We start from the raw sequence: 26939 nt of genomic DNA, 5'->3' as shown, positions 1-26939 counted from the left end.
AAACTCAGTGACAACAGATACACATACACACATAGAGTCAAGTGCTCTGTGAACAAAAGGGAACATGTCATGAATACTACTGCACAATTGGTGGGAATGTAAATTGTTACAGCCATTATGGAAAGCAGTGCAAAGATTCCTCAAAAAGCTAAAAACAGAAATTTTAAATCATCCAATTATACCACTTCTGTATATTTACCCTCAAAGATACTACTGTGAAGAGATAATGCAGCCCCATGTTTATTGCAGCATTATTCATAATCGCTGAGAGCTGGAAGGAATCTAAGTGCTCATTGATGAAGATTTGCTCAAGAAGATGTGGTCTATATACATAATAGAATACTACTCAGTAATAAAAAGAGATGAAATCCTGCCATTTTCAGCAATATGTATGAACCAAGTGAGTATTAATGCTTAGTGAAATAAGTCAGACTAAAAGACAAGTACTGTGTGATTTCATTCATATGTGGTATGTAAAGAAATTAAAGAAACAGATGAGTTAATACAACAAAAATAAACTTAGACTGCAAGACCAAATTCATCATTACTAGAAGGGAAGGAGAAAGGGGATTGGAAAAATTGGATAAAAGGGGTCAATTGTATGGTGAGAGGATAGGCTTAGACTTTTAGTGATGAACTCACTGTGCGATATATAGATATAGACTTATAATGATACACACTTGAAACATAATATAATGCAATGTTATTTCAAAAAAGTATAAAAGGTGGTTTACTACTGTATAAATGTGCATGGTTTACATTTGAATGGTCACATAGTACTGGGTGGTACAGAGTCTCTTCCAAATTCATATCCATCACCAGAGCCTGTACTGTGACCTTAGAAATAGTGTCTTTGTAGATGAAATCAAGTTAAGATGAGATCATACTTAATTTGGGTAAGCTCTAAAATAAATATGACTGCTGTCCTAATAAAAGAGGAAATTTAGACACACAGACACAGAATTCATGGGGTGAAGATCACGTGGCAGCTCATGCAGAGATTGGAGTTACGCCAACAATTACCAGAGCCAGGAGAGATGCATGGAATAGATACATTCTCTGAGTTCCTGAGTCAAGAAGGAACCAATGCTATTGATATTTTGATTTCAAAATTCTAGTCTTCAGAATTGTGAGAGAATGAATTTGTGTTGTTTTAGCCACCTAGCTGTGGTATTATGTTATGGCAGCCCTACCATTTATAGATACCTACCATTTGATTTATGTTGTGTTTCAGGGCTGTGCATGTTGAGGGTTGTGGGGTGGTGGGTGTATAGATTAGCTTGCAATAGAGTAAAATATCAATATTTGAAATCACAATTTTAGCATTAACTGGACCTATCCTAAATAGAGAAAAAAGCTGACAGCCTAACTTCAACTCCACAAAACCTGTGGAATGACAGTGGGTTATAAGCAGGATTGTCAACATCATGGGACACCTCGTATTTTACATTTTATTACACTATGAACAAATACTTTTTTGTTTAATTTTACACACACATACATATGAAGGCTCTCATGTTCTGCTCTAAGTACTGCTCTTTTTTATTCTAAGTGTAAACAACCAATTACATTGAGTTCCATTCCTGCTGTAGACATGGTGCAACCCAAAGAACTCCTCAAAGTCAGGGATTTCAGTGTTTTTTTTTTTTTTTTAAATTACAAAAATTGGTGACTAAAAATAGGAAGCTTGAACCATAAGCTTGAATCCAGTATAAAGACAGACGATCATGAGGGTAATTCCAAACAACTGTTCCAATGGCATTGTTGCTGAAGGTTCCAAGATAGCGGCAGTAATTCAACCATAATTAGTGAACTGGAAATGGCAGCAGCAGTTAATCTATAAATCATAGGGTGGACTTCGATGGTAATTTAATATAAGGGTTTCATTGTAGAGACACAAATGAACCCAAGTTGTGATGTTTTTGAGCATGAGAACGCTGACAATAATTATATCTCTGGCCTCTCTTGTGGCGCAAGGGGTTAAGCACTGCATTATGAAGCAATCTGCAGCCTCTGCAGGACGAGTTTGATCCCTGGAGGCCAGGCAGCAACCTCTGCCAGGTAAAGCAGACCTCTCCAGCTGGCCTGCTGCTCCCCTCAGCAGTGTATTTCGGTCAGTCTGCCTGTTCTGTTCCCTGCTCTGTCTCTGGTGAATCCTCTCATGCCCTCTGCATCTCTGACCTGTACCCCAGCTCTTTTATTCATATCTCAGTATGCATAAAAAAATAAATCTTAAAAAAAAGAAAAAAAAATTATATATCAACTGTAATGTTCTTTGAGAGGAAACAAACAAATATTCATATCTAATTGCTTTGATTGTTGAGTTATGATTTTGGCATGTGATATTCCTCTAAAACTGAACCACTTACATCTTTTGAGTTGTATATTAATGACAAAGGCTTTCCATTCACAAGTTGAACAGGTAGGAAATATTTTCCTATGATGATAATAATTTAAAACATTAGTTTTTGATGAAACCAAATGTATACTAATTAGAATACAAAATCATATTTGGGAAATAAAACACAAAATTTTTAAGAACCCTGGGCTTGCAGTGGAATAACTTTGGGTTAACTCCTTAGCCTCAAGTCAATATTGGTTTTTTTTAGGCCATTAGGGGTTTAAAGGGAAAGTTGAAGAACCACTGGTGGAGTGGGTTGATACGTAGACATTTTGAATATTTGAAAATAACATTTTTAGAAGTTTCTAACACATACATTTTCTGCTAGCTTCCTCTACTTCACAATCTCAATTGAATTTAAAAAAAATTCTTAAAAGCGGAAAATGTCAAACATATTAGAAGTAAACAAAGCAGTAAAATAGTCATCACCAAGCTTCAAGATTTATGAAATTTGGGTGTTCTTCATCTTTCTAATGGCTTCTTTATTTGTTTGCTTTTCAACAGTTTTTATTCCATTGAAATATTTGTAGCCTATCATTTTAATAATTCTATATATAATAATTTCATTGAAATATATTTTATTTTTTTAATTTTTAATTCCTCGTAATTGTTGCATTTTTTCTGTGCATTTTTAAAGCCTTACATAGTCACATTTTTCAACTATAACATCTTTCTTTCTTTCTTTCTTTCTTTCTTTCTTTCTTTCTTTCTTTCTTTCTTTCTTTCTTTCTTTCTTTCTTTCTTTTTTTCTTTCAAGGAAGATAGTTTTGTTCTTTTCCCTGGAAACATTCACTAAATTCAAATTTCAAGGCTACAGTAGATTTTTCACGTCTCTGTTTAATTCCTGTTCCAAATTGAATTAAGGAATGCAAAGTGGCGCTCAGAATGAAGTTAAGCTCAGGCACTGTGGACATCTATTTGCAAAACAAATGAACCTCAACCTATACTTCCAGCTATATATAAAAAATTCCATGAATCAAAATGAATCATGGAACTAGATCTCAAATATAAAATTATACAACTTTTAGAAAGAATATATAATAAATACTTGTGACATTGAATTAGGTGTAGATTCCTTAAATACTATTATCCAAAGCTAGATCCATAAAAGAAAACACTGATAAACTGGACATTATCAAAATCAAAAACTTTTGCTCTTGTGACTCTGTTATGTTTTCTTTGCTAATTTTCCCTTCCTCCCTTCATTATTATGTAATTTTCTTCATTTCTGGTTGTTTTTCTTTGTTCTGAAGTCTACTTTGTGTAATATCAATATAGTTACCCCTACTTTTTTATTTTTTAAAGATTTATTTATTTTTATACAAGAGCTGGGGTACAGGCCAGATGCCACCAGAGCCATCCTCTGGTGAGAGGATTCACCAGAGGCAGAGTGAGGAGCAGAACAGGCAGACGACCAAAATAACTGCTGAGGGGAGCAGCGGGCATGACAGGAGAGGTCTGCTGCGCCATGTGGGATTCTCCCTGGCTGGCCGGGAATCGAACCCATGCTGCAGAGGCTGTGGACAGCTTCACAGCGCTTTGCTCAACCCGCTGTGACACCAGGGGGGCCCCACCCATTTTTTTAATTTAATATTTCTGTGGCATATTTTATTATTACCCTTTTACTTTTAACCTATTTGTAACATTACATTTAGGGAAGTATCTTGGATCTTTAAAAAAAAATCCAAATGCACAATATTGAACTTTATTTTGTATTTTAGATCATTTATCAATATAGTTAAAATTATTTTTAAAAAAGATTTATTTATTTATGCATACTAGAGCTGGGGTACAGGCCAGAGATATGGGGAGTGAGAGGATTCACCAGAGACAGAGTGGGGAACAGAACAGGCAGACTGGCTGAAATACACTGCTGAGGGGAGCAGCAGGCGAGACAGGAGAGATTTGCTGAGCCATGTGGATTGCTCCCTGGCCGGCCAGGGATTGAATTCGTGCTGCAGAGGCTGTAGTTTGCTTCATAGTGTGGTGCTTAACCCCTTGCAATATTTAACAATATTTATTGATTGGGCTTAGGTCCACAGGGAGGCCCAATATTTAACATAATTATTGATTGGGGTTAGGTCCACAGTTTTCTTTGTGTTGTGCTTGTCTCTGTTTTTTGTTCCTCTGTTCTCCCTTTTCTTTCTTTTGGACTTGAATAGTTTCTTGAATAAATCATATAATTTATTTATTGGCTTTTCAGTCATATCTGTTGTACCTTTCTCTAGTTGTTATCGAAAGATTGCAAACAGGTAAACCTCATTGGTCACAGTTTACTTAGAGTCAATGGTTTACCACTTCTTGTAAAATGTAGAAGTCTTAAAAACATATAGGTCCATTTACCCTTTCCTACTTAATGTTATTTTTGCCATATGTTATTAATTACATCTACATACGTTGAAATTCTCCCTATGTTATGATTTTTACTTTCAATAATCGTGCATACTTTTAAATGACTATTAAGAGGGTAAGAATTGACTTTTTTTCTTTTAACCTCATAATAATCTTGTGAAATAGGTGTCAAGCATTATTAATTCCATTTTAGAGGGGGAGGAATTTAGGTGTTTTGTCTGCATTCACACAATTGCTAACAGAGAACCAGGACTCACCCTGTTTGTCCTTACTTCCTAGTCTTTTCTCAGCTACTGGGCTGCCTATGTACGTTCTGGAGTCTGTGAGAGAACTTGAATCTGTGTGGCAAGGAAGGTGTCACATAATCATAAAAAAAAAAAAAATTGAAGGAAAAAGAAAAATAGTGGATGGTTTCTCTGATAGGAGGAACACAGGGAACCATACAAGGGATCAAGAAAAACAAAAAGACAAAACTAGCAGGCAAACTATAAATTGGAGTCATTCATCAGGGGACAAGGGAGGGAAGAGCACAAGAGTCTGTGGTGATGGTTCATGGGTGTCTTGGTGGTGCTTATTTGATTTCACCTGAGAGGAAAAATCAAACATTGTGCACAAATGATCAACGATGTAAAAATACATAAATAAAAAAGTATAAAAAAATATTGAAAACACCTAGGTTCAAGCTTTGCTCTGCACATTCAGACTTGAGGGAAGAGCACAATCCAGTTGAACATTCAACATGTGAAAGCAAAGCCTGGAATCTTCATCAAAAAATACTTAAGCATCCTTGCCTTGGAAATACCATGATGAGCTGGAGGATTTGGTTCTGTCCTGTGTGTGGCACCAAGATAATAAGCAGAAATAGACTCAGGTCTAAGTTCTAAGGCACAGTGTCAACCACAGACTGGCTGATGCTGCTCATGTTGCAAACTAACAAGTAGTTGGGTCCACGGTCATTTATGTTGGCTCCCCTCCATTTGGGAGTCGCTACCTCTAGTCATCAAAATAATCAAGATTCCAACTGAATCAAGATTCAGCAGATGGCTGAAAAAAACATCCATTTCTGTGGAAATCCTATTTTCCTTTCCTTAAATTGGTGGTTTTTAAACTGTGTTCCTGGCGTCTAAGAGATTTTCATTAAATTCCCAGATTTCCACAAAGTGTTCTCAGGGGTCTTTGTGGAGGGTACGGTGGACTGGGGTGGGGGGTTCATCTCTCTCTTCCTTTGTTTATTCTCAATCTTCTATTTGAACAAACAGTTCCTTGGAACTATTAAAGGAATTTGAAAACTTGCAATCACCTGGAAAGTTTAAAAAGTACCGATGGCTAGACCCCACTCCCAGAGATTCTGATTAATTGATTTGGGGTACAGCCTGGGCTACATGAGAGATTTAAAGTCTTTCTAGGTGACTCTAAGTTGCAGCAAATTCTGGGAACTGTTGCCCTTTGATGAGATGAAGGCTGTACCATTGAAGGGTCCATAGGCTCTTTTCTGGAAAAACATCTAACTGGTCAAATCCATTTTTCACATAAGAAACTTTATAGAAGTAAAGGCAGCTTCCACTTTCCTCTGTGAATTTTCCCTTTACACTTAAAACCTTGCTGCTCCCTAGAGGTCTCCTGTTATCTAATAGGCCTGTATTTCTGGCAATATGTTATCTGATAGGCCTGTATTTCTCCGAAAGCGAGGTGCCTTCCTGGAAGGCGGTGGGCTACCATGGGTTTGATCATTCCACAGGAGGATGGAAGGAGATAGCCTGCTGCTCTGCATTCTGCTTTGATCCCTACAGCTTTCTGCGCAGCCCCAGCACAGGCTTGCTGTCACAAAGAGCCTTTCCACACAGGGGTTGCTGCTAAGGTCCTTGTCCCCATCTTGCTTTAGGAAACCATTAACAAATTATTGGCTGAAACCTAATGACAATCAGAAAACCAAATCCACAGCACATGTGGACACTTCAGCCTTATGTCTCTTAGATTTTATAGTTCGCAAAATGAATTTGTTACAGTGACATCTCCATAAAAGGGGAGGTAGGTACCATGTTCCCTACTCACTTAATGAGGGGTGGAGCTGGTGGCCAGATGAAGCTATAAAACACAGAAGCAGGTGGACTCTGGCGATACATGGAGAAGGACCCATCTGCTTCTTGGCTTTGGACATGCAGAGTCTTGGGGGACATGGCAGAGACATATAGAGGAGAGACATGTAGAGACACTGGGAAGAGACATGTGGATGACAGATACGTGGGGAGACTCACAATGGCAGCTGTTATCTTGATTTGTACTTTGAATTTCTCCTTTCATCCCAGACTTGCCTCACGCCTTTTGCCCCTTTGCTATGGTTCTCACCAGGAGGTGCTTTAGACTTGTGACAAGATTTTGGGCCTCAGTGGCTCCACTTTTGGCCAACTATGTTTCATGGGCATCTACCCATGAGGAGATGGGTAACTTTGGGTATTTTATTCAGAAAAGTCTTTCTTCTCTTCTGTCTCTCTGTGCACACCAATTCTATTAAAGATCTTTCACACTAAGAGTCTGCTTTGTGTTTGTGAGCATGGATGGCCGGACTGTCTTGGAGCATGTAAGTTTGGGGTTCCTGAGGTCCCCCAAGGTTGCACGCTAACAGATTCACACACTTGCAACTACTCTTTCTCCTATCCCATCCTACTATTTGTGTGAGGAAGCTAGTTTTAAAACAAAGGAGAATGTGCCCCAAACCATGAGGTGAGTAGGGAGCAGAGTTGGGGTGTAATGCAAGGCTCCTGCTTCCATACTTATTGATCATTACACCGCACTACCTCCCAAGTAACTGCACAGTCCAAGGCAGGCCAGGGACAGGACCTCACGGGTATAAACCTCTGGTTCTTGCTGCTGCTTTACATGGCTGTGTTCCAGGGCCACCCAAGCTCTCTGCACAGTGCTGAGAAAATAAGGCCAGATTTCAGGCAACATTACATGCCCCGCACTCTGGATGCTGACAGAAATCATGTGGTGACTTAAAAACTTTCTTGGAGAAAGATTGCCAAGAGTATGGCTGAAACAGAAAAAAACAAAACAAAACAAAACAAAACAAAACAAAACAAAACACCCTCCAGGTCAGAGCAGTACATAATCCCTCTGACAAAGGATCCCTTCCTTTAATGAATGTGCTGCCTTACTCCCTTTGGTTCCTGCCTTGCCTTTGCCCTCGGACATTAAAAAAAAAAATCCCTTCTAGCAAAACTGACACCCTACCTATATACAGTCTTAGTTTCCAGTTTGACTCTGATCCTGGGCTCTGGTTTTTTGATTGCCTATTTGGAATATTCTCAGGACTGTTTTGCTTCAAATTCCTATTGCTGACCTGGGGCTTAATTACACTGCTTTCTGTTGATGGGACTAAAGCCAGCGTGACTTCCAGTAGCGAGGCAGCGGTTGTGGTGTGTGTCCCAGGTCAGGCAGTGAGGAGGGGCATTGTCTACAAAGGATTTAAAAATGGTAAGAAAACTGTTTAAAAGTTAGTGGTTTTTATCATCGTCATGATAACATACCAGCCTTGGTACGCCTCCCTAGCCTGGGTCTGCCACCGAAAACATTCATTCAGTCACCAATGTCACCCCATCCTGCCACAGAGCTGGATTCCATGTAAGGAGGCTGAATTCCACACGACTTCCGGCACGGTCAGCAGTAAGGAGCTGGGCACATACTGATGAGCAGTATACCCCGAAGACAGTGCAGGGTGACGCTGAAAACCAGAGCAAACTGGATTTAAAAAAACTTCCCAGAACATACTCTGACACGTCACACTGGTAATTCCCCAGCACTGGAAAGTATCACCCTGGAAAGCAAGGGCATGACACTGTTTTTATTTGAAAGGCATTTGTTTGAGAAACGATGCTTTCTCCAAGCAAAATGTTAGCTTGCCTGGTTAGAAGTTAATTACAATATTTATTGCTTAAAGCCAGCCTGGAATTTTTGGCCTGAATTCTTACAAACCGATGATTCAGGAGAGAAATTACCTATTCAACCCAAAGGTTGATCTGATAACTGCCTGTTTCAAAAGGGCCCAAGAGATAAGAAATATGTCCCCAAGGGACAAACTGTAGTTTTAAATCCAGGAACATTATCGGAGTTACAGGAATGTATGTTGCTGAGATAGAAGCTACATGAGGAAATGACTTAAAAGGATAAAGTGGTTAGTTGCCTTGATTCGCAAATTAATAATGTTCTTGTTCTTTTGATATCTTCAGTATTCACATATTGGTTTAATTACAATATTTCAAAGCTGAAGTTCAGTGCAAGCAGAGAAATCATGTGTTTGATATGTGGCTTTATAGCTTTATCTTCCTAACCTGTCTTAAAAGCAAACGTTATCCTTGTTGATCATCTTCCTAAAGCCCCATTGTGGGGCTGGGAACCACTAATGGACATATTTGGGCCTCTGGACTCCACTGCTTTCCTGCTGTCCCCTCCTTCGTGTCTATATTTAACTGTGGGTTTCTGCCAAGGTTCAAGCCTCAGGCTTTTGGGTTTCTTCTTCCTGCATGGTTCTTTGCATGACTCCTCAGCCCAGCCCTCCTACCTCTCTGCTCAGAGACTTCAATTCTAATTGTCAATACACCATGTCCATGTCTTTAACCTGTCCTTTTTTCCTTTGGGATCACCCTTCATAAAGTATTTTTTTTTCCCTTCCAACTCTTGCCTCCTTCTCTCTCTGCAGCTCCCCTCCATCTTCCAAGAAACGTGCTTGAGCCTATCCGAGCCTTAAAAAGAAAAAGCCTTTTTCTCCACATCCTCGCCAACATTTGTTGTTGCTAGTTTTTTTTAATATGTGCCATTCTCATTGATGTAAGATGGTATCTCATGGTAGTTTTGATTTGCATTTCCCTGATACACAATGGAATATTACTCAGCAATCAAAAAAGATAAACTCATGTAATTTGCAGCAACATGGATGGAGCTGGAAGGGGTCATGCTCAGCAAAATAAGCCAGAAAGAACAAGAAAAATACCGGATGGTCTCACGTATAGCAGGAATTTAGAAAACCTAAATAAGGGATCAGGAAAAAGATTAATTATAATAAAGTGAAAATCAAAATCAACAAACTACTATAAGCCAGAGACACACTACGGGGGCAAAGGGGGTGGTGGTGTGCGGGAGGAGGAGGGAGTAGGAACAAAACAAGGGGGGTGGGAATTGTATGGGGACTATAACCAAGGTGAAAATGCATACATTGTGCAAAAATGGAAAATGATATCAAAAATATATAAAATAAAAAATAAAGAAAAGAAAAAGCCACCCCTTGCCTCAGCCTTGTGTCATATATATATAATAATGTGATGATCCTGACTGATTGAGATGTTATATGTATTGACAATGTAATGAGTGACTATTGGTAAAGAACTACTTGTTTATGAAGGCACTGAAAACAGAATTGAAAGGCAAGAGCAGTTAAAAACTTTTATGTGTGTGGAGAGGCCCTACCTAAATCAAAGTTAAAGGGGGCTCTTATAAGATGCCACTGAGAAGTGACATAGATATAGGCACCAACAGTGAGCCAATTTGAGATGCTGATGGACTCCACGCTGAGTGCCTGAAGCCTCTACTTAGTTCTGGGGGAGCTGCCGGGGACTCCCCTGAGAAGCGGCACTTCCTTCTCCTCTCAGAGGACTGATCCTGGCGCTCTCCAGACGGGTCCTGCCCGCTTTGTGTTGCCAGTCTCCTGACCTTTACCAAGATGTTTGTTACCTACCTGCCTCTAATGTAATCATATGCTTGTATTCCATAATATGGATTCCTACTCCCACGCCCCATAAATTTATATTGCCATTATATGCATTTGGCTGAGTCATGAGCTTTGTAGAAGAGAGCACTCCAGAGATTCCAAATCTGATAAAACACCCTGGTGCCCCTTAATCTCACTCCTCTTCACCATAAAACTTCCTGAATAACATTCACTAGCTCTAGCTACCTCTTTTCTCTTGTCAAGTTTGCAGCACGTTAACCCTTTCTTCTAGGACAGAGAAGGACATAGAGGTCAAAGGCTGCAGCTGGCTTTGGGTGCTCTGTCCCTGGTACTACTTAGGACCTAGATGGAATCTATGCACCTCAGGTTACAAAATTACAGCCTCCCCCAGCCCCACGCCTATTCGGACCTTTACACAGAAATGGCTGAGTAAAACAATGGACAGTAGAGTGACTGACATCAGCTAATGGGAATATGTTCAATATGCCTTGTAATCCTCACAAATTAAAATAATAAAACTATAATTTTTCACTTACAAAAGCAAGAAAAGAAATAACACACATTTCCTGAACTACATGAGAAGACAGTCACATACAAGCAGGGGCCAGAAATCTTTCTAAAGTGGGGGTCAGAGCGGCTCATTCATCCATCTAACTAACCTTGCCAAGTTTGTTGCCCTGTGCCATGCTGGGCACTAAGGACACATAAGAGACATGGCTTTTGCCTTCTTTGAGGGAAACAGGTTGCCAAAAGGGACAGTGCGATTGGGGGTGTGGGTCTAATTCACACATAGTAGTCAGATAGGCCTCTTTGAGGAGGCGCCCGAGGGTGAGGAAGGAGCCTTGTAAAAAGCAAGGAAGCACATCTCAGAAGGAAGGAATGACCTGTACAAAGGCTCCAAGGTTACAAGAACTTGGGTTGAAGTCTGGCAGAAAGTGAGACAGAGAAAGTTTGTTCTCATGAAGACAAATGATAATGGCCTCTCTTCTGGAATAGGTGGGCGGGGTGATGGGGGGTAGGGAGGGAGGGTGGGACTGGGGGGTGGCAATCACATTCTCCAAGGTAACACTGGTTCTAACAATAATCAAGAACTTATGAGACTGCGCCCCCAAATTCATGGCCTTAAATTTAATAAAACATATTAAGGCTCCTTTCTTGAGCCTCCAATTCCTCATACCTAAGATGTTAGGCTTGAGCAAAAAGATCCCTAAGGTCCCTTTAAGCAAAAAATTCTCTTAAAATATATAATTTAATTAAATAATGAATTTGAAATGATGAAATGGATCAGCTAACTAAAGACTTTAATTTAACAGTGTGCTTCAGAGACTTAGTGGGGGCCCCTCCTGCCTTTTCCCCCAATGCCCAGAGTCCTCAGTGGAGAATCCTGACCCGGGAGCAAAGTCTCTGGGCTTTTTTGCAGACATCAAATTTTTGAAGCCCGTCAGCCCAGAATGTTTCAGATGGGGAGGGGCCTGGCAGGGTGCATTCAGACTTGATTTATAGGCTGTAAAGGAGTATCACCTCTGGCAATTTTATTTTCCATGTTTTTTTAATCACAAAAAATTGAAATTTTTCAGCACAGAGTAATTCATGATCATTAAAAACAACCCAAAAAGTAAGAAACAGGAGTTTACTTCTTTTTCAACTCAGTCCCAATCTAACTTTACTTCATGAGGATAAGCACTTTTAACAATTTGGTGCATGTCTTTCCAGATATTTCTGTGCCTGTGCAGACATACAGCAACAAAATTATGTATTATTTTATATGGTGCAGTTTTAATATAAAATGAGCCCCTGCTTTACAACTTTTATTCTGTTAGCCCAGCATCCCTTCAAAGATTTTCATTTCATGTCATTAAATATAGAGCTACTCCATTATTTTTAATGTTTGAAGAGTGTTAAACAGGATAGAAATACAACCTTTTAATTTATTTGGCTTAAAACAACACAAATTTATTACATTAGAGTTCTGGAGGTCAGAAGTCCAGAGTGGGTCTTGTGGGCTAAAATCAAGATGTCAGTAGGATTATATACTTCCACTGACAATCTGTGTCTTCCCCTTTCTTACCTTGTAGAGGTGCCTAGCATTCCTTGACTCCAAACTCCTTGCTCCATCCATAAGCAAGCAGTGTAGCATCATAAAATATCCCTGACCCTGACCCTTCTTTCTGCCACCTTCTTCCACCATTTTTTTTTTAAATTTAAGTATAATGGACATACAGTGTATATTGTTTCATGTTTACACTATAATGATTTGACATTTGTATATACTGTGAAATGATCACTACAATGTCTAGCTACCTTTCAGCACCATAGAAAGTTACAAAAATATTTTCCTTTAAGATTCACTTTCTTAGCAATTTTTAAATTTGCAGTACAATATTAGTGACTATAGTCTTATGTTTTCTCATAAGTGAACATTACCCCCTAATCCCCTTCAACCATTTTGCCCACCCCACTCCTCTACCCCCTTCTCCTTTGGTAACTACCAATCTGTTTTCTGTATTTATGAGTTTTGTTTTGTTTGTTCATTTGTTTTGCTTTCTGAATTCCACACATAAGTAAAATCATATGGTGTGTGTCTTTCTCTGTCTCGCTTATTTAATTTAGCATAATACCCTTAGGGCCTATCATGTTGTAAATGACAACCTTTTATTTTTAAAACTTTTTTTTTATGGCTGAGTAGTATTCATTTGTATAAAGTCTTGTGTCACTAAAGAACAGAATATGTTCTGAGAAATGGGTTGTTAGGTGATTTTGTCATTGTATGAATGTCATAGAGCGTAATTACACAAACATAGATCGTGAAGCCTCTACACACCTGAGCTACAAGGTACAGCCTATTGAACAACTGTCACATATATGGTTAGTTGCTGACTGAAGGGCTGTTAAGCAAACCTTGATTGTACACACACTACATTTTCTTTATCCATTCATCCATTGATGAACAATTATGCTGTATCCATGTCTTGGCATTTAATCACTTTTCTAGTAACAGGTGATTAGAATGCATTTAAATCATTTTAGTTTTTAAAGCTGGTTGTCATAAATTTTAGTGGGATAGGCAGTCAAGGGTAGAATAAAAAAATCAAGGGTTTCAGTACTGTGGTCTATGGCACACTTGACAGCATCGTGAAAGTTGGCAATTATTTTTGTCTTCTTTCTCACCATAATTTTTACTAATATTTCTGCAATTTGTTAGCCAAAAATTATACTGTAGCATTTCTATAATTACTAATGGGGTGATATATCTTTTTATAAGTTTTTAGATCATTGGCATTTTCCATTCTGGGAATTCCTTATCATTTGCCTGTTTTATATCGACAGGTAACTTGATGGGATCCTTAGTGACTTGTAGGAGTTTTTTCCAAATATTAAGGATATTTATCATTAGCCCTTTGTTATATATTCAAAAATATTATCTTTTAGTCTATCACTCTAGTAGACTCTTTAGACATATAAAAGTCTCTAATTTTTATTGATTCAAATTATAAGTCTTATTAATGCTTACAGAGGCCACGTGGCAGGGCTTTGGTGTCTGCTGACTTCTAGTTCTTTCCCTTGTATGCATAAATAAATTAATCTTTAAAAAAAACAACAACAACAAAGAAACAAATTGTCTTCACTGAAACATGAATCCCTCCAGATACCAGGGTGTGTAGCAGGATTTCTTACTGCTGGGGAAACTCATCTACAGCCACCACCCACATTCTCCAAGATGTTTTTGGATGTCAGAGACTCACACAAACTCAGGGTTCTCCTGGTCCAATCCCCTAAGCATGGAGGAGGCTGGCCAGCTGGAATACTGAGCTGAGTTCCCCAGGGCTGCTCCTGACCTCCAGCTCACTGGTAGCTCCTGTATTCTACATAGCAGAATCTCACATCCCAATGAATGAAAAGAAATCTCCAGTGGAAGAATTTTGACCCTGCCATAAAGTACAGCTTTTGTCTTGCTAAATCCCCTTGGCACTGGCAAAGTAAAAAGGGATAAAATAAATTTTATTTCAAAATTCAGAGTTTTGAAGGATGGATTGGAAGTATAATTCCAATAAAATTACCTCATAATCTGTAATTCTTGAAACTCATAGCAGTGATTCAGTTTAGAATAATGGAAAAATCAAAATTAGACTCAAGTGTTCTCTTACATGTACATATACACCCACATCTTTTCCATCAGTTTGTGCCTGAATGTTCTGGGATAGTCATTTGTATATATTAATATCCTGGTATTTTGTTACTCTAAAAGTAATTATATTGGAAATTTGTCCTACTGGGGCTTTGGTCTTTTGAAAAGAGCATACCTCTATACTTGCTTGTTACTTTTGGTTATCATCCCAGCTAGAATTTTGTTTCCCCCCTCCCGGAGGCTAAATGCTCCTACCCAACCACACTGCCGCACTCACTTACTGGAGGCTTTCACCTGGATGGCAGGATTTCTGGGAATCTTGATCCTTGTTTAGTTTTGACTCCCTGTGAATGTGCTATGTCAAAACTTAGTATATTCATTGCTCTAGGAGAAGAGAGCGTCTAGCTGCCTGGAGTCCAAATGGCAGTCCAATACCCTTCAGAAGGGTCACTGGGAAACCCCAGATCAAATCTCCAGTGTTAGGTAGGGGAGAAATTTGAATCTCCTATACCTTGAAAAATGAGAAACTTTAGCTAGGGGAGGGGAAGAGAAAGAAGCACACCTTCAGTCCTCATGAGCGAAAGAGGTGATGTGTTGAGTCCACTAGGGGCCAACTGCTCCACTAGGGATACTTTATGCAGTTTAGTACTTTCATGATCCCCATTTTATAGAAAAGGATGATAAAGATCAGAGAGGTGAGGCAATTTGAATAGGGCTGGGCAGCCCGGAAGTGATGGCACTGGAACTCAACCCAGCTCTGCTTGGAGGCAATGTGTTAGTTCCCCATTGGTGCCATAACAAATTACTATAAACTTAGTGGCTTAAAATATCACACATTTATTATCTTGCAGTTTTGGAGGTCAGAGTCTGAAAAGGGTTACCCTGAACTAAAACTTGGGAGAAGGAAGTTCACAGAATTCAACCAACATGCCTGGCATCAAAGAGCCACCCAGTGGCAGACACAGAATTCAAAGACCTACTGAGGTTCTAATTCTTGCTTTCTCTAGGCAGCCCTAGTCATATCCAGAATGGCTGCTAAATCTCAGTGAGATTTAGGCTCAAGGAATTAGCCTGGCTGGGTTGGGGCAGGATGGATCTAACTGAGATTTCTGTGCCTCAGATGAGCCCTCCTGTAGCTTCACAGAAACTGCTTCCTAGAGCTCTGAGGTCCCAGGCACTGAGGAACCAGGTGGGAACTTCCAGAGCAAGAGCATTTAAGATGCTCTTAAATTAAGATGCTCTTAAATTAAGATGCTCTTAAATCCATCCTTGGCCTAATAGTATACACCCACTTGAACATGCTGATAAATAAAATGAATGAACACGGAGCCATCACTAGTCTCAGTAACAACCAAACAGAGCTGGGTGGCTGTTGAAGATCAGCTCCCCTAGGAACGTGCAGACACCCTGTCATGCCTTGGAAGGCAAAGTGGACAGTTGAGAAGAAATGAAACCATGCTGGCGAGCCCAGGTTTGAAATTCAACCAATCACTACTCGACAAACTTTTCACCAATCAGAAGTACACTTACTGAAAACTTCACTTGCATAAAGCAGACCCTGTTCCACCCCCTTTGCCAGTCTGACCACCCTCTCCTCAGAGATCCTTGGACGTTCACCCTAAGTGATCCTTGAGTCTGTGTCCCCCAGACCATTAATAAAAGCTGCCTGTACTAGGGCTATAACATCTCTGCTGTGACACCGTTGCAGAACTCAACCAGACTTTGGTATCTCCCTCCATAATACCTAAAATATAAAACTTTTTGAAGGTTAAACACTTTGTAGAAATTGTTGTTATTTTTGCTTTTCAGTCATTTTTAGATATACCATTTATCTATCAGAATATTATGGAGGAGGAAGCAGACCAAAGAGCTCTGTATGGGCAGAAATTCAGAGTGTAGGACCCCTGGCACTTGTGGGCACCCAGGATGAATCAAAGACTTCCATGTGAGTTATTTCATGGGTGGAGAAGGAGAGGAGGCAGGAAAATGGCCTCGCTCTTGGGAAGGACCAGAAGGACAAGGTTCTGGAACATCTGTCACAAGTAGGGGTGGAAATGTCAAAGTGAAAGACTAAAAATACATAAATAAATAATTGGGGTGATTATTCCAAAATGTTAACATTTTACCCTCAAAAATAGGTTTTTAATAATCACAGGCAGTTCACACACACACACACACACACACACACGCACACGCACATGCACACAAAGTTAAATAACTAAGGATAATAAACAGGTAACTTAATAGATGAGTATTACTCTTTTTAATTATAAAAGTCTTAATTTCCTTTTCTCCCCCATTTTTCTACTAATAACCTTCTCGACTGGGCTGGACCTGATTGTAAAAGCCTGAGAATGGATTTCATTACCTGGAATAACATTTTTACATGTTAACATTTTGCTTTCAAGTTTTATGAATCAAATGCAATATAGAATCTCCTTAAAAATTAGGACACAATTCAGGACATGACCTTAGTATTACTTCATTTGAGCATGTATATACATTCATCTTTAAGGTGAAGTCTGTCAACTGCACACTCCTAGCGTGAAAGAAAATAAAAAAAAAATATATATAAGGTGAAGTCTGGATCCTAATAGTGAATAATTCTACCCAAATCCTTTCATACAGAAAGGAAAATGTTTTTGAAACATTTGGGAACTATAGAAAAATTGGGGGTAAATTTCTGAATGGGGCTTAAAACAGAAGATTGAATTATAAAGACTTCCCACCCATCAGTAAATCAAAATCATGTGCTTAGTGCTTTATCTCCTGCAGGCATCCACTTGGGAATTGTGGAGATGATGAGGAAAAGGAGAAAAAAAAATGCAGATTTGTACTTAGGAATGTTCATTATTAAAAGAGTGGGTACAAGAAATTATATAGAATATATATGAACACATGAACTAAGCAAACATTTACAAGAAGCCTCAAATGAGTTATAACTGCCATCTAAAACACAGCTCATGACAGACTCTCTGTAAATGTCCGTTGGATGAATGAATGAATGAATAAACAATGAATGAATGAACAGGTGTAATCTACATAAAGGCACTCAAATATTTTTGACTGTTTGGTGGTTGATACAGCTTCTGAGATATTAGTTTTTAAGGTTTGTGAGCTTGGTCCTCTGAGAGGTGGTTCTTTTTCCTCTGACAGTCTTTTACTAAAATAGAAATTGTTGTCAGGAGGAAGCAATGATGCCCTGATTATGGCCTTGTGCTCTGAACAGCCAAGATACCACAAATCTGAAAATTGAAAGTGGATTAGCATAATTTTTCATATAAAATAAAATTTGCATTGAAAACAGAAGATAATAACATTAAAAGGTGGATTGAATACTCCTAAAGAAAAAGCAATAAAGGAAAACGAACACCTAGTAAGAAGTAGCTCATTTTATTGCCTAGTATATAGTCACTGCCTAGACATATGATCAGAGTTGACTAGAAACTTTTCTTAACTAAATGTTGAAATGAGGGTTGAGTCCAGCTTTTGTGTCTGGTAACAGATAGGCAAGTGCCTGCCCATTGTCTTAGCCTCTGTTCATTAATGTACTAATAGAATTCTCCTTTAAGATGGCTGTAGGGTAAGTGAAAAAATCATCAGGCTTTTCTGCCCTTCTGATGTATCCCTGTGGCCCTGATGATGGTCACCTGGAGGAGGGTCTGGGCATGCATAGGTGGGTACACCTGGGCTGAGACCGGGCTTATAAGGGAGGCATGACTGGGACGCAGCAGAGAGGAGCCAGCAGAAGAGAAAGAGCAGCAGAACGAGAGAGCCGAGTGAGAAAGAGAAGAACGAGAAAGAGCGGCAGAACCAAAGCAGAACCAGCAGAGCAGCAAAGGAGAGGCAGAGACCACAAGAGAATTCCAGAGAGCCCAGAAAGAGTAAAGATTCACCGGCCCTCCTGCTTGCCTCCTGGCCCCCCTACCTGCCATGTACCTAGTAAAAGATCAATAAAAACCTGAAAAGCCACGGAGGGTTCCAGGACTCTCCTTTACCAGTCTGCTCAGATCATGGAGATCCTGCACTGTGCCTTCCTGCCGCTACAATGGCCAAATGGTAAAGAGTATAAATTCATAATTTATACCGTATTTTCTGATCTACCAAGCATTCACTTAGAGCAGGTCAGCAAACCCATGGACTGAGTTTAGTCTGCCCTCTGATTCTGGAAATCAAGTTTTAGCTGATACCTGGGGTTGCCCTCATACCACAATAGCAGACTTGAGTGGTTCCAGCAGAGACCATTTCAATTCAGGTAAAGTTTACTGTTTTGAATTATGGAACCCATTGATATACCATTATCTTTGTTTATTAGTCAGTTTCTGTCCTTCAGACTCTTGGTATAGACCTAGCTTTTCTGAAATGGCTGCTCCCCGCTCCTCTTTTTTCCTATTAATGGCTAAAAATAGACGTCTTTGATTCTGTAGCAAGTCCTCCAGCCCAGCACCTTCAGTGGATGGCTACTGCACAAAGATTTAATACAAAGGGTACAGTTTGGGATGAAAAGGCATAGTTTGGTCTTCCACAGCAGCAGTTCCTATGCTGAACTACAGCCTCAAATGTTGAGGTGGCCCCCCTCATTTATGTGGCATGCTGCTTTAGAACATGCCTCCCATTTCCTTCTCTCTCTGCACTTTAGCTCCTGCTGCTCCTTTGGATTGAAATGCTCTGCCCCCTGTTTCTTTGGATTAAAAGCCTATCCATCCTCTAAATCGGGGGTTGGTACATCAGCCAAAAGGATGAAGGCCAAATCTGGTGACTGCCTTTTGTTTTCGGTAAATCAAATTTTATTGGAGCACAGTGGTGCTCATTCATTCACAAGTTGCCCATGACTGTCTTTGCACCATGATGGAAGACTAGTTAGTTGCAGCTGAGGTCAAATGGCCTGTGAAGCCTAAAATACTTACTGTATTTCTCTTCCCTAAAAAGGTGCCAACCCCTGCTCTAAAAGCCCAGTTTTAACACCCATGTAGGGTAAATGAAGATGGTCAGACTTTTTGCACCATTGGCCTTGGTGGCCATCACCCATGGCCTTGAATGCAGGAAGCGCTTGGGAGCGTGGGCTGGGGGCACACATGCCTGATGGTGGACACCTGGAACATGGTGTGGGCATGCGTAAATGGGCACACCTGAGCCCAGAGACTGAACATATAAAGGTGGCATCACAGAGGACGGTATGTGGTAGAGGACCGTGTAGTGAAGTGCCGTGGAGAGCGGCTACAAGGGCAAAGAGCAAAAAGAGATTTGCAGAGGGCCCAAGTTGCTGTTTCCCTGCAGGTTTGCTTTCCCCTAACCTGTGGAGATGATGCCAAGGGCTCCAAATTTCTCTTTCAAGCTGCCTGAACTGACGACGAACAGCCTGGGGTTGTTGCTGAACACACCAACTCCCCATAATGTTCCTCAGATTATCCTGTTAGAGGTAATTTCTCTATCCTGTGCACTTCCACATGCTGGGCCTCTTAACAAAGCCTTTCAAGGAGTCCCAGATTTTTAATGTTTTGTAGGGCAAGGACCATGTATTGTTCAGTTTGATGTTTCTGCAATGTATGGTACACAGGGGGTGCATATATATATATATATATATTCATTGAAATATTTAATTATTTCGTATGAATGAGTCAGATGAACAATTTTTTTTTGTTCAGATTATACAATGTCTAGATAAAGAGGGAAATACTACTGATCAAGGTGACACATTTTCCCTAACATAATTATAGGTGTGGCCAGAAGGCCACAAAGGAAGGTGAAATAATAGGGCTATGTGAAATTATATTTTGCAAGGGAGAATATGAATTTTGACCCAGAATTCAGACAGAAGGATTATGTATTTCCCACACTGCTATTTACTGATTTTCAATTCAAGGAATAATGTCTGACTTGGAAAGCAGGCATAGAAGAATTAAGTTGATATTAAAAGTGCCAAGATTGTTGGTACTTAGCTAAAACATTTGGAGAAGAGCTAATAGAGACAGGCCCAAGTAGAAGAGAAAGGCTTATTTTTAAAGCCTAGCCCTTCCAAGACTTGTTAGCAAGAATCAAAGGTTCAGAAGAAGAGTGGATGAAACTGGAATTCTGTTAATGAGACAGAGGAAAAGTGTTCAATTTCTCCTTGGGAATGTGAGACCCGGAGAGAGGAGGCAGACAAATCCTGGAAGGCAGACTTCATATCCTGAAGTCCTCACCCTTTGAGAGTGAGGGAGGCCCCAAAGGCAGCAATGGACATTTTAATAATGTTAATTCTTCCAATCTACGAGCAGGGGATGTCTTTCCATTTCTTTGTGTCTTCTTTTATTTCTTTTAACAGTGTTTTATAATTTTCTTTGTATAGGTTTTTCACCTCTTATTCCCAAGTATTTGATTTTTTTTTGTTTCAATTATAAAAGGGATGATTTTCTTTTTTCCTTTTTTTTTAAAAGATTTATTTATTTATACAAGAACCGGGGTACAAGCCAGATTCGCGGGAAGGTGAGAGGATCCACCAAAGACAGAGCGGGGAACAGAACAGGCAGACTGATGAAATACACTGCTGAGGGGAGCAGCGGGCAAGACAGGAGAGGTCTGCCAAGCCATGTGGGACCCTTGCCGGCCGGCTGGGATCCACCGGCGCTGCAGAGGCTGTGGACAGCTTCACAGCGCAGTGCTCAACTGCCTGCAACACCAGGGGAGGCCCAAGGAATGGTTTTCTTGATTTTTCTTCAGATTGATTGTGTATAGGAAGGCTATACACATGTTAATTTTTGCATGTATTTTTTGTATGTTAATTTTTGCATGTTAATTTTGCATGTTAATTTTGTACCCTGCTACTTTACTGAACTGGTTATTTTGAATAGTTTTTCTGTGGAGTTTTTAGGGTTCTCTATGTATATTATCATATCATCTGCAAATAGTGATAGTTTTACTTCTTCTTTCCCTATCTGGATTCCTTGTAAGTCTTTCTCTTGTCTTACTGCCCTGGCTAGGACTTCCAGTGTTATATTGAAAAGCATTGGTGAGAGTGGACATCCTTGTCTTGTTCCAGATCTTAAAGGGAAGGCCTTCAGCTTTTCACCATTGAGAATAATATTGGTGGTGGGTTTGTTGTATATGGCTTTTATCATGTTAAGGCATGTTCCTTCTATCCCGAGAATTTCAAAGGCCTTCATCATAAATGGATGCTGGACTTTGTCGAATGTTTTCTCGGCATCTAGTGATATGATCATATGGTTTTTATTTTTCTTTTTGTTGATGTTCAACATCTCTTATAATTAGGGAAATGCAAATTAAAACCACACTGAGATACCACCTTTCACCAGTAAGAATGGCACATATCAAAAAAACAAGCAAAAACAAATGCTGGCGAGGATGTGGTGAAAAGGAACTCTCCTACATTGCTGGTGGGAGTGCAAACTGGTCCAACCACTATGGAAAACTGTCTGGAGGTTCCTCAGTCTACTAAAAATGGAGCTACCATATGACCTGGCAATTCCAATCCTAGGGATCTACCCAAAGGACACAAAAATATTGATTCAAAATAGCATCTGAATACCTATGGTTATTGTAGCACTATTTTACAATAGGTAAAACCTGGAAACAACCCAAATGCCCAAAAATAGATGACTGGATCAAGAAGATGTGACATGTATACCAATGCAATATTATTCAGCAATCAAAAAAGATAAACTCATGCCATTCACAGCAAAGTGGATAGAACTGGCAGGAATTATGCTCAGTGAAATAAGCCAGAAGAAAAAGAAAAATATTGGATGGTTTCACTTATAGCAGAAATATAGGGGAATCGAATAAGACATCAGTGTAAAAAAATAACAGTACAAAACACAGCAAAGCAAAAATGGACAATTATAAATCAGAGACATGCCACAGGGGACGAGGAGGGAGAGGGATCAGAGGGAGGGAGGGAGGGAGGAGCACAGGGGAACGAGGTGATGGTGCACGGGTGCGCTGGTGAAGGAAACTCTATGGGGACTACACCTGAGGGGGTTGGGGGAAGCAAACATTGTTTACAAATTAACAATGATGTAAAAAAATAATAAAAATAAAAAAGCAATGGTACCAATTTGAATGATTCATTCCCTCTATGTAGGCTGTTCGGCAAACATTTGCAAGTAGCCAAATAAATTATGTGCACCAACTCAAAGTATATCCCAAATACAGTTTCTACAGCCAGAAATTCAAGGCAAGCAAACCCAAACAGTCATCATTACCTGAAAATTTGCAGAGAAACCCACCACACATCTCTTAGGTAAGCATTCCAATGTTTGAAATGGGTAGTTCAAAAATAGCTGGATAGACCCACATTCTAATAATTTATACATAATCTCAAGCACTCATGTGAATTCACTTTTAAAATATAGACATCACAGAATGGATGGCTTAGCAGAACAAGTGGGTTATGTAAAGAGAATACCCGTGATGAGAAAAATCCACCCCAACTGCACACTTTAAAAGTGAATTTTATGGTATGTGAATAATATCTCAATAAAAAAATGCAAAAAAGTATGCCAGGTGACATCTCAGCACTATAGACAGAGGTGCCTGTGCATCCCTTTGGAGCCCCCTTCTCACAATAGCCTGCTCCCGCTTCCCTTGCTCTGTTTTGCCCACAAGCCATCATGTCACATTGCCATGGACTCCACTTCCCATGCATCCTGCTGTGGCAGGGCAGATGAAGCTGACCTTGACTGTGGGACTCACCCCCATGGACTCCGGGTACTTCCATTCTCCCTTGTCTCCTTTTTGTCCTTTTTAGGGGGAGGGGGGGTTTATTCCATTAAGTTTGATGTCCTAAAGAGGGAATGAATGTTCACCAATTTCTAATAATTGCCAGGCCTCTGCTGGGTCCTGAATATCTTTTAACCTACTGCCTCTTACAAATACTTAGAAGGCCAAGATTCTTATTCCAAATGAAAACACTGAGCTCCAAGAGCTGTTTCCATTTAGACACCCAGCAAAATTCACCTGAGATATCTATTTTTTTTCTTCAAAGACATGGAATGAAAACTGCTTAATGAATGAGATTAATTGTAAAGAGGGAAAATTAATTGATTCTAAAAACAATACAAAGCTCATAAAAGTGGCATTGTTTGCTAGTGCATTTGAACACAATCTTAAATAATCCTGGCAAGAACTTTTTTCTTTCTAGGAAATGGGATATTTATAGAGATGTGATCTAATAGTACAAAAAGGAAAGGAGAAAGACTAATTTTTGCTACTAAAAATAACACAGAGACCATGCACTAGGAAACTAAGCTTTTTGTGACTTTGGTGGCTCCTGGGTTTACCAGAACAAATGTAACAGTTTTCCATTTTAACTGGGCTGGCCTCAGAGTTCTGTCTGCTATCCCTTCTACCTCGAGCTATTAAAACCCAGGGAAGCTAATTTGGGCTGTATTTGCCTGGGGAGAGAAGGGAGAGCTGCAGAACCTGGAGTTGTCTCCTAAGGTTTTTGTGGTATTTGAAATTGCAAAATTTATGGTCTTTCTATTGCAGCAGCCTGTTGCATGGCCGACTGTTCTGAGAACTGCTTATGGTATAATCTTTGGTACACCACCATGCTGGGACAGGCTGCCTGAGTTCAAATCCCACTCCACTTCTTTCTTGCAGTGGGAACATGGCAAATGATATAACCTTCTTGTCCCTGTTTCCTTGTCTGTAAAATGGGGATAGAAACAGCTCCTAATTCCTAGTGCTGTTCAGAGGGTGCAAAGATTTCAACACACACAAAGCACAAAAGTCATGCCTGACACATAGTTTGTGCTATTCATGTTCTTGTTAAATAAGTAACTAAAAAAGCAAAATGAATGTTGCTGTTCATTAAATGACTTCTAAGAAATTGCTCCCTTACATTATGTTGCTAACTGGTGTGTACATGCTTAAATGAATTGGTAAAAATTAATTTGTATGATCTGATTTGCTTAAAATGCAATCAGCCCAGCAACCCAGAAGGAGGTATCAACAAAGACCTACTTTGGTGGAAAATGGGTTTAAAATTGTCTCCCATTATTGATGTTGCCCCAAATGATTGTCAAGGAGGTCTGCTGCTGTTCAGAACACATACATGCTGTGGCCACAAGCAACAGAAGCAGAAAAAAGAGAAAAGTGACTTTTGCTTTAGACCTCCCAGAAGGAGACAGGATCATAAAAAACTCAAACTCAAATTGCCACTGAACCCCCAACTCCAATAGGAGAAAGACCGGTGGACCTCTTGGCTCTTCCAAGGCCACCCTGCTCCCCACCGCCCCATCTCAGAGAAACAATGTTGCTTGTTATTGACTGTAAGCCTTGTTTCTCCTGGTAGGAACAAAGGGTAGATATTAGATATTAAATGTGTAGATATTAAATGTGTAGATATTAAATTTACTTGCAAGACTTTTTTAAAAAACTTTTCCCACCCAAACTTCTCATTTCCAGGGGGAGGCCAGGCAGTGCTTTGGGTTCCCCAATGGCATCTTCTCCGAGTCTGAGGGCCTCTGGACACAGCTGTGTCCATCTCGTCATCCTGGAAGGAATCTACATCTGGCAGCCACAGAGTTTTCTCTGGAAAAAGACTGAGCTTACCCAAGTAGTTGTTGCTCTTGTGCATCTCCGTGATGTTGATTTTTGTGGCTCCTTGGGGAATCTCAACAACTCGGTGGTAGCCCAGACTGGTGAGCGCGTGCTTAAACACGCCGGACACGACTTGACAGCCCGTGTTATCGCCTCCACACACCCCACATTTGTCCACGACTTTGTCGGAGCCTAGGTAGTCGTCACAGCCAATATTCTGCAAAGAGGTGGAAAACAAAAGACTCTTGTAGCATATACCGGGAACTGGAGGGAGGAGGGGGGAGAAAGGAGGAAAGATAGTCTACAGGTGAGGCTTTAATGGACCGACCTCCTGCCCCCCCTCAGCTCCTGTGGATGAGGAAGTTCATTCTTCCTTCTGCCCAACAGAGATCCATGAGCACCTAAACAGGCAAGGACCTATTCCTCTAGGAATGCATGAAATGAGTGTTCTAGGGGCAGGGCGGGGCCACCACCAGACAGAGTGAATTTGGTGGTGGTCAATGATCAAGAGAAAAATAATGCACGGAAAAGAAGTAAGGAGGGTGGGGGCTGGAAAATTATTTACCCAGGCTGGACAGTGAGCTGTCCTGGCAAATCTATCCTCTTGGATCCTGAGAAGGGAGAGTGTGGGCTGTGCTGGGATTTTTATATAGAGAAGTTTTTTTGGCATCATGATAAGTACTGCACCTGAAATTGGGGTTTGTTCCCAAGTCTTCTGTTCTGAATGACAGATAAAATACTAAGCAAAGTACTCCCAAAAGGAGTGTGCTCGGGTCTGGTTTCTTAGGACATGAGATCAAATTGTTTGAGCTCCCGTGGCCCACTGCTGCTGAGTGGCAGGGCTTTTGCTTGACTCTCCTAAAGCATTTCTGGGGTGGAAGGGAGCTGGGAAGCAAGCAAGAGAAACATCAGCAATCTGGATGATACACATCCCAATAATGGGGTGCTCTTTGTACAGGCGATCTTGGCTGTGTTTTAAGGAACTCTGACTTTCCTGCATTTATTTCCCTTCGAAAAGAATCTTCCATTATTCATCCCAGGATCTTGTTGCTTTATCTTCCCCCTCCATTTTCATGTTTCTCCTGGGGCAATTAAACCTTGGAACCGAATGGAAAGATCTTTCATGGAAACCTTTTCCACTTCTAAGGCTGATACTATAGGGCTCATCATCATGCTTTCCGAGTCCCAGATTGAAACATGTGGTCAGAGCAAAGAATTCTGTCACATTTCCAGAGGGCAGATAGAAGTGAGCAGATTCTAGTTAGAATAATAAAATACTGGAATGACAGGATTATTTCACTGGGCTCTGGGGATAAAAAATGTCACTTGAAATAAGAATGGTATCGTAAAGCTTGATACACACGTTTGCTGAATCCCAGGCCTGTGTTCTTGCTGTATCCTAAGCACAGTCATCACACCACAAGTAAGGGGCAAAGTGGTGAGCAAACCATTTAAAGTCCACATTTGATTTTGTTAAAAAAAACCTCCTGCGTGTGTTTATGTGGCCCTACAGGTCAAATCTTACAGGCAGAGTCAAATAAAAAGGAGCTTTCCCCTCCAATTTCAGGCTTAACAGACATCTTCCTGCAGGCACTGTACATCTGCATTATTACTTCCATATTTCTGAGTGCACATTTGTTCATCAATATGAACTGGTCCTTCTTCACAAATAGCTTCTCTGTAAAACATTATTTCTGACAGTAACAGAACATCATCTCAGTGTATCCATCCATATCAAATTACCCTTTCAAAAGTGCCATGTTTTGCTATGGATTTCTCCTCCCTTAAATATTTCT

The 26939-nt window shown here is 40.1% G+C and overlaps 1 protein-coding gene across 2 annotated transcripts in view; it reads right to left on the bottom strand.

Annotated features, from left to right (window-relative positions):
• Positions 1-26939, bottom strand: part of THSD4 (thrombospondin type 1 domain containing 4) — a gene marked incomplete at its 5' end in the record, with an annotated part of 479102 nt that overhangs the window by 57083 nt on the left and 395080 nt on the right. For both annotated transcript variants that reach the window (XM_084240624.1, XM_084240625.1), the window contains one exon: positions 25156-25360. In XM_084240624.1, the coding sequence (XP_084096750.1) occupies positions 25156-25360 (205 nt within the window). The remainder of the gene's footprint in view (positions 1-25155; positions 25361-26939) is intronic.

Source organism: Talpa europaea (genome assembly GCF_964194135.1).
Source record: "Talpa europaea genome assembly, chromosome: 8".
In the NCBI taxonomy this organism is placed as follows: domain Eukaryota; kingdom Metazoa; phylum Chordata; class Mammalia; order Eulipotyphla; family Talpidae; genus Talpa; species Talpa europaea.
This window is presented reverse-complemented; position numbering and strand designations above follow the sequence as displayed.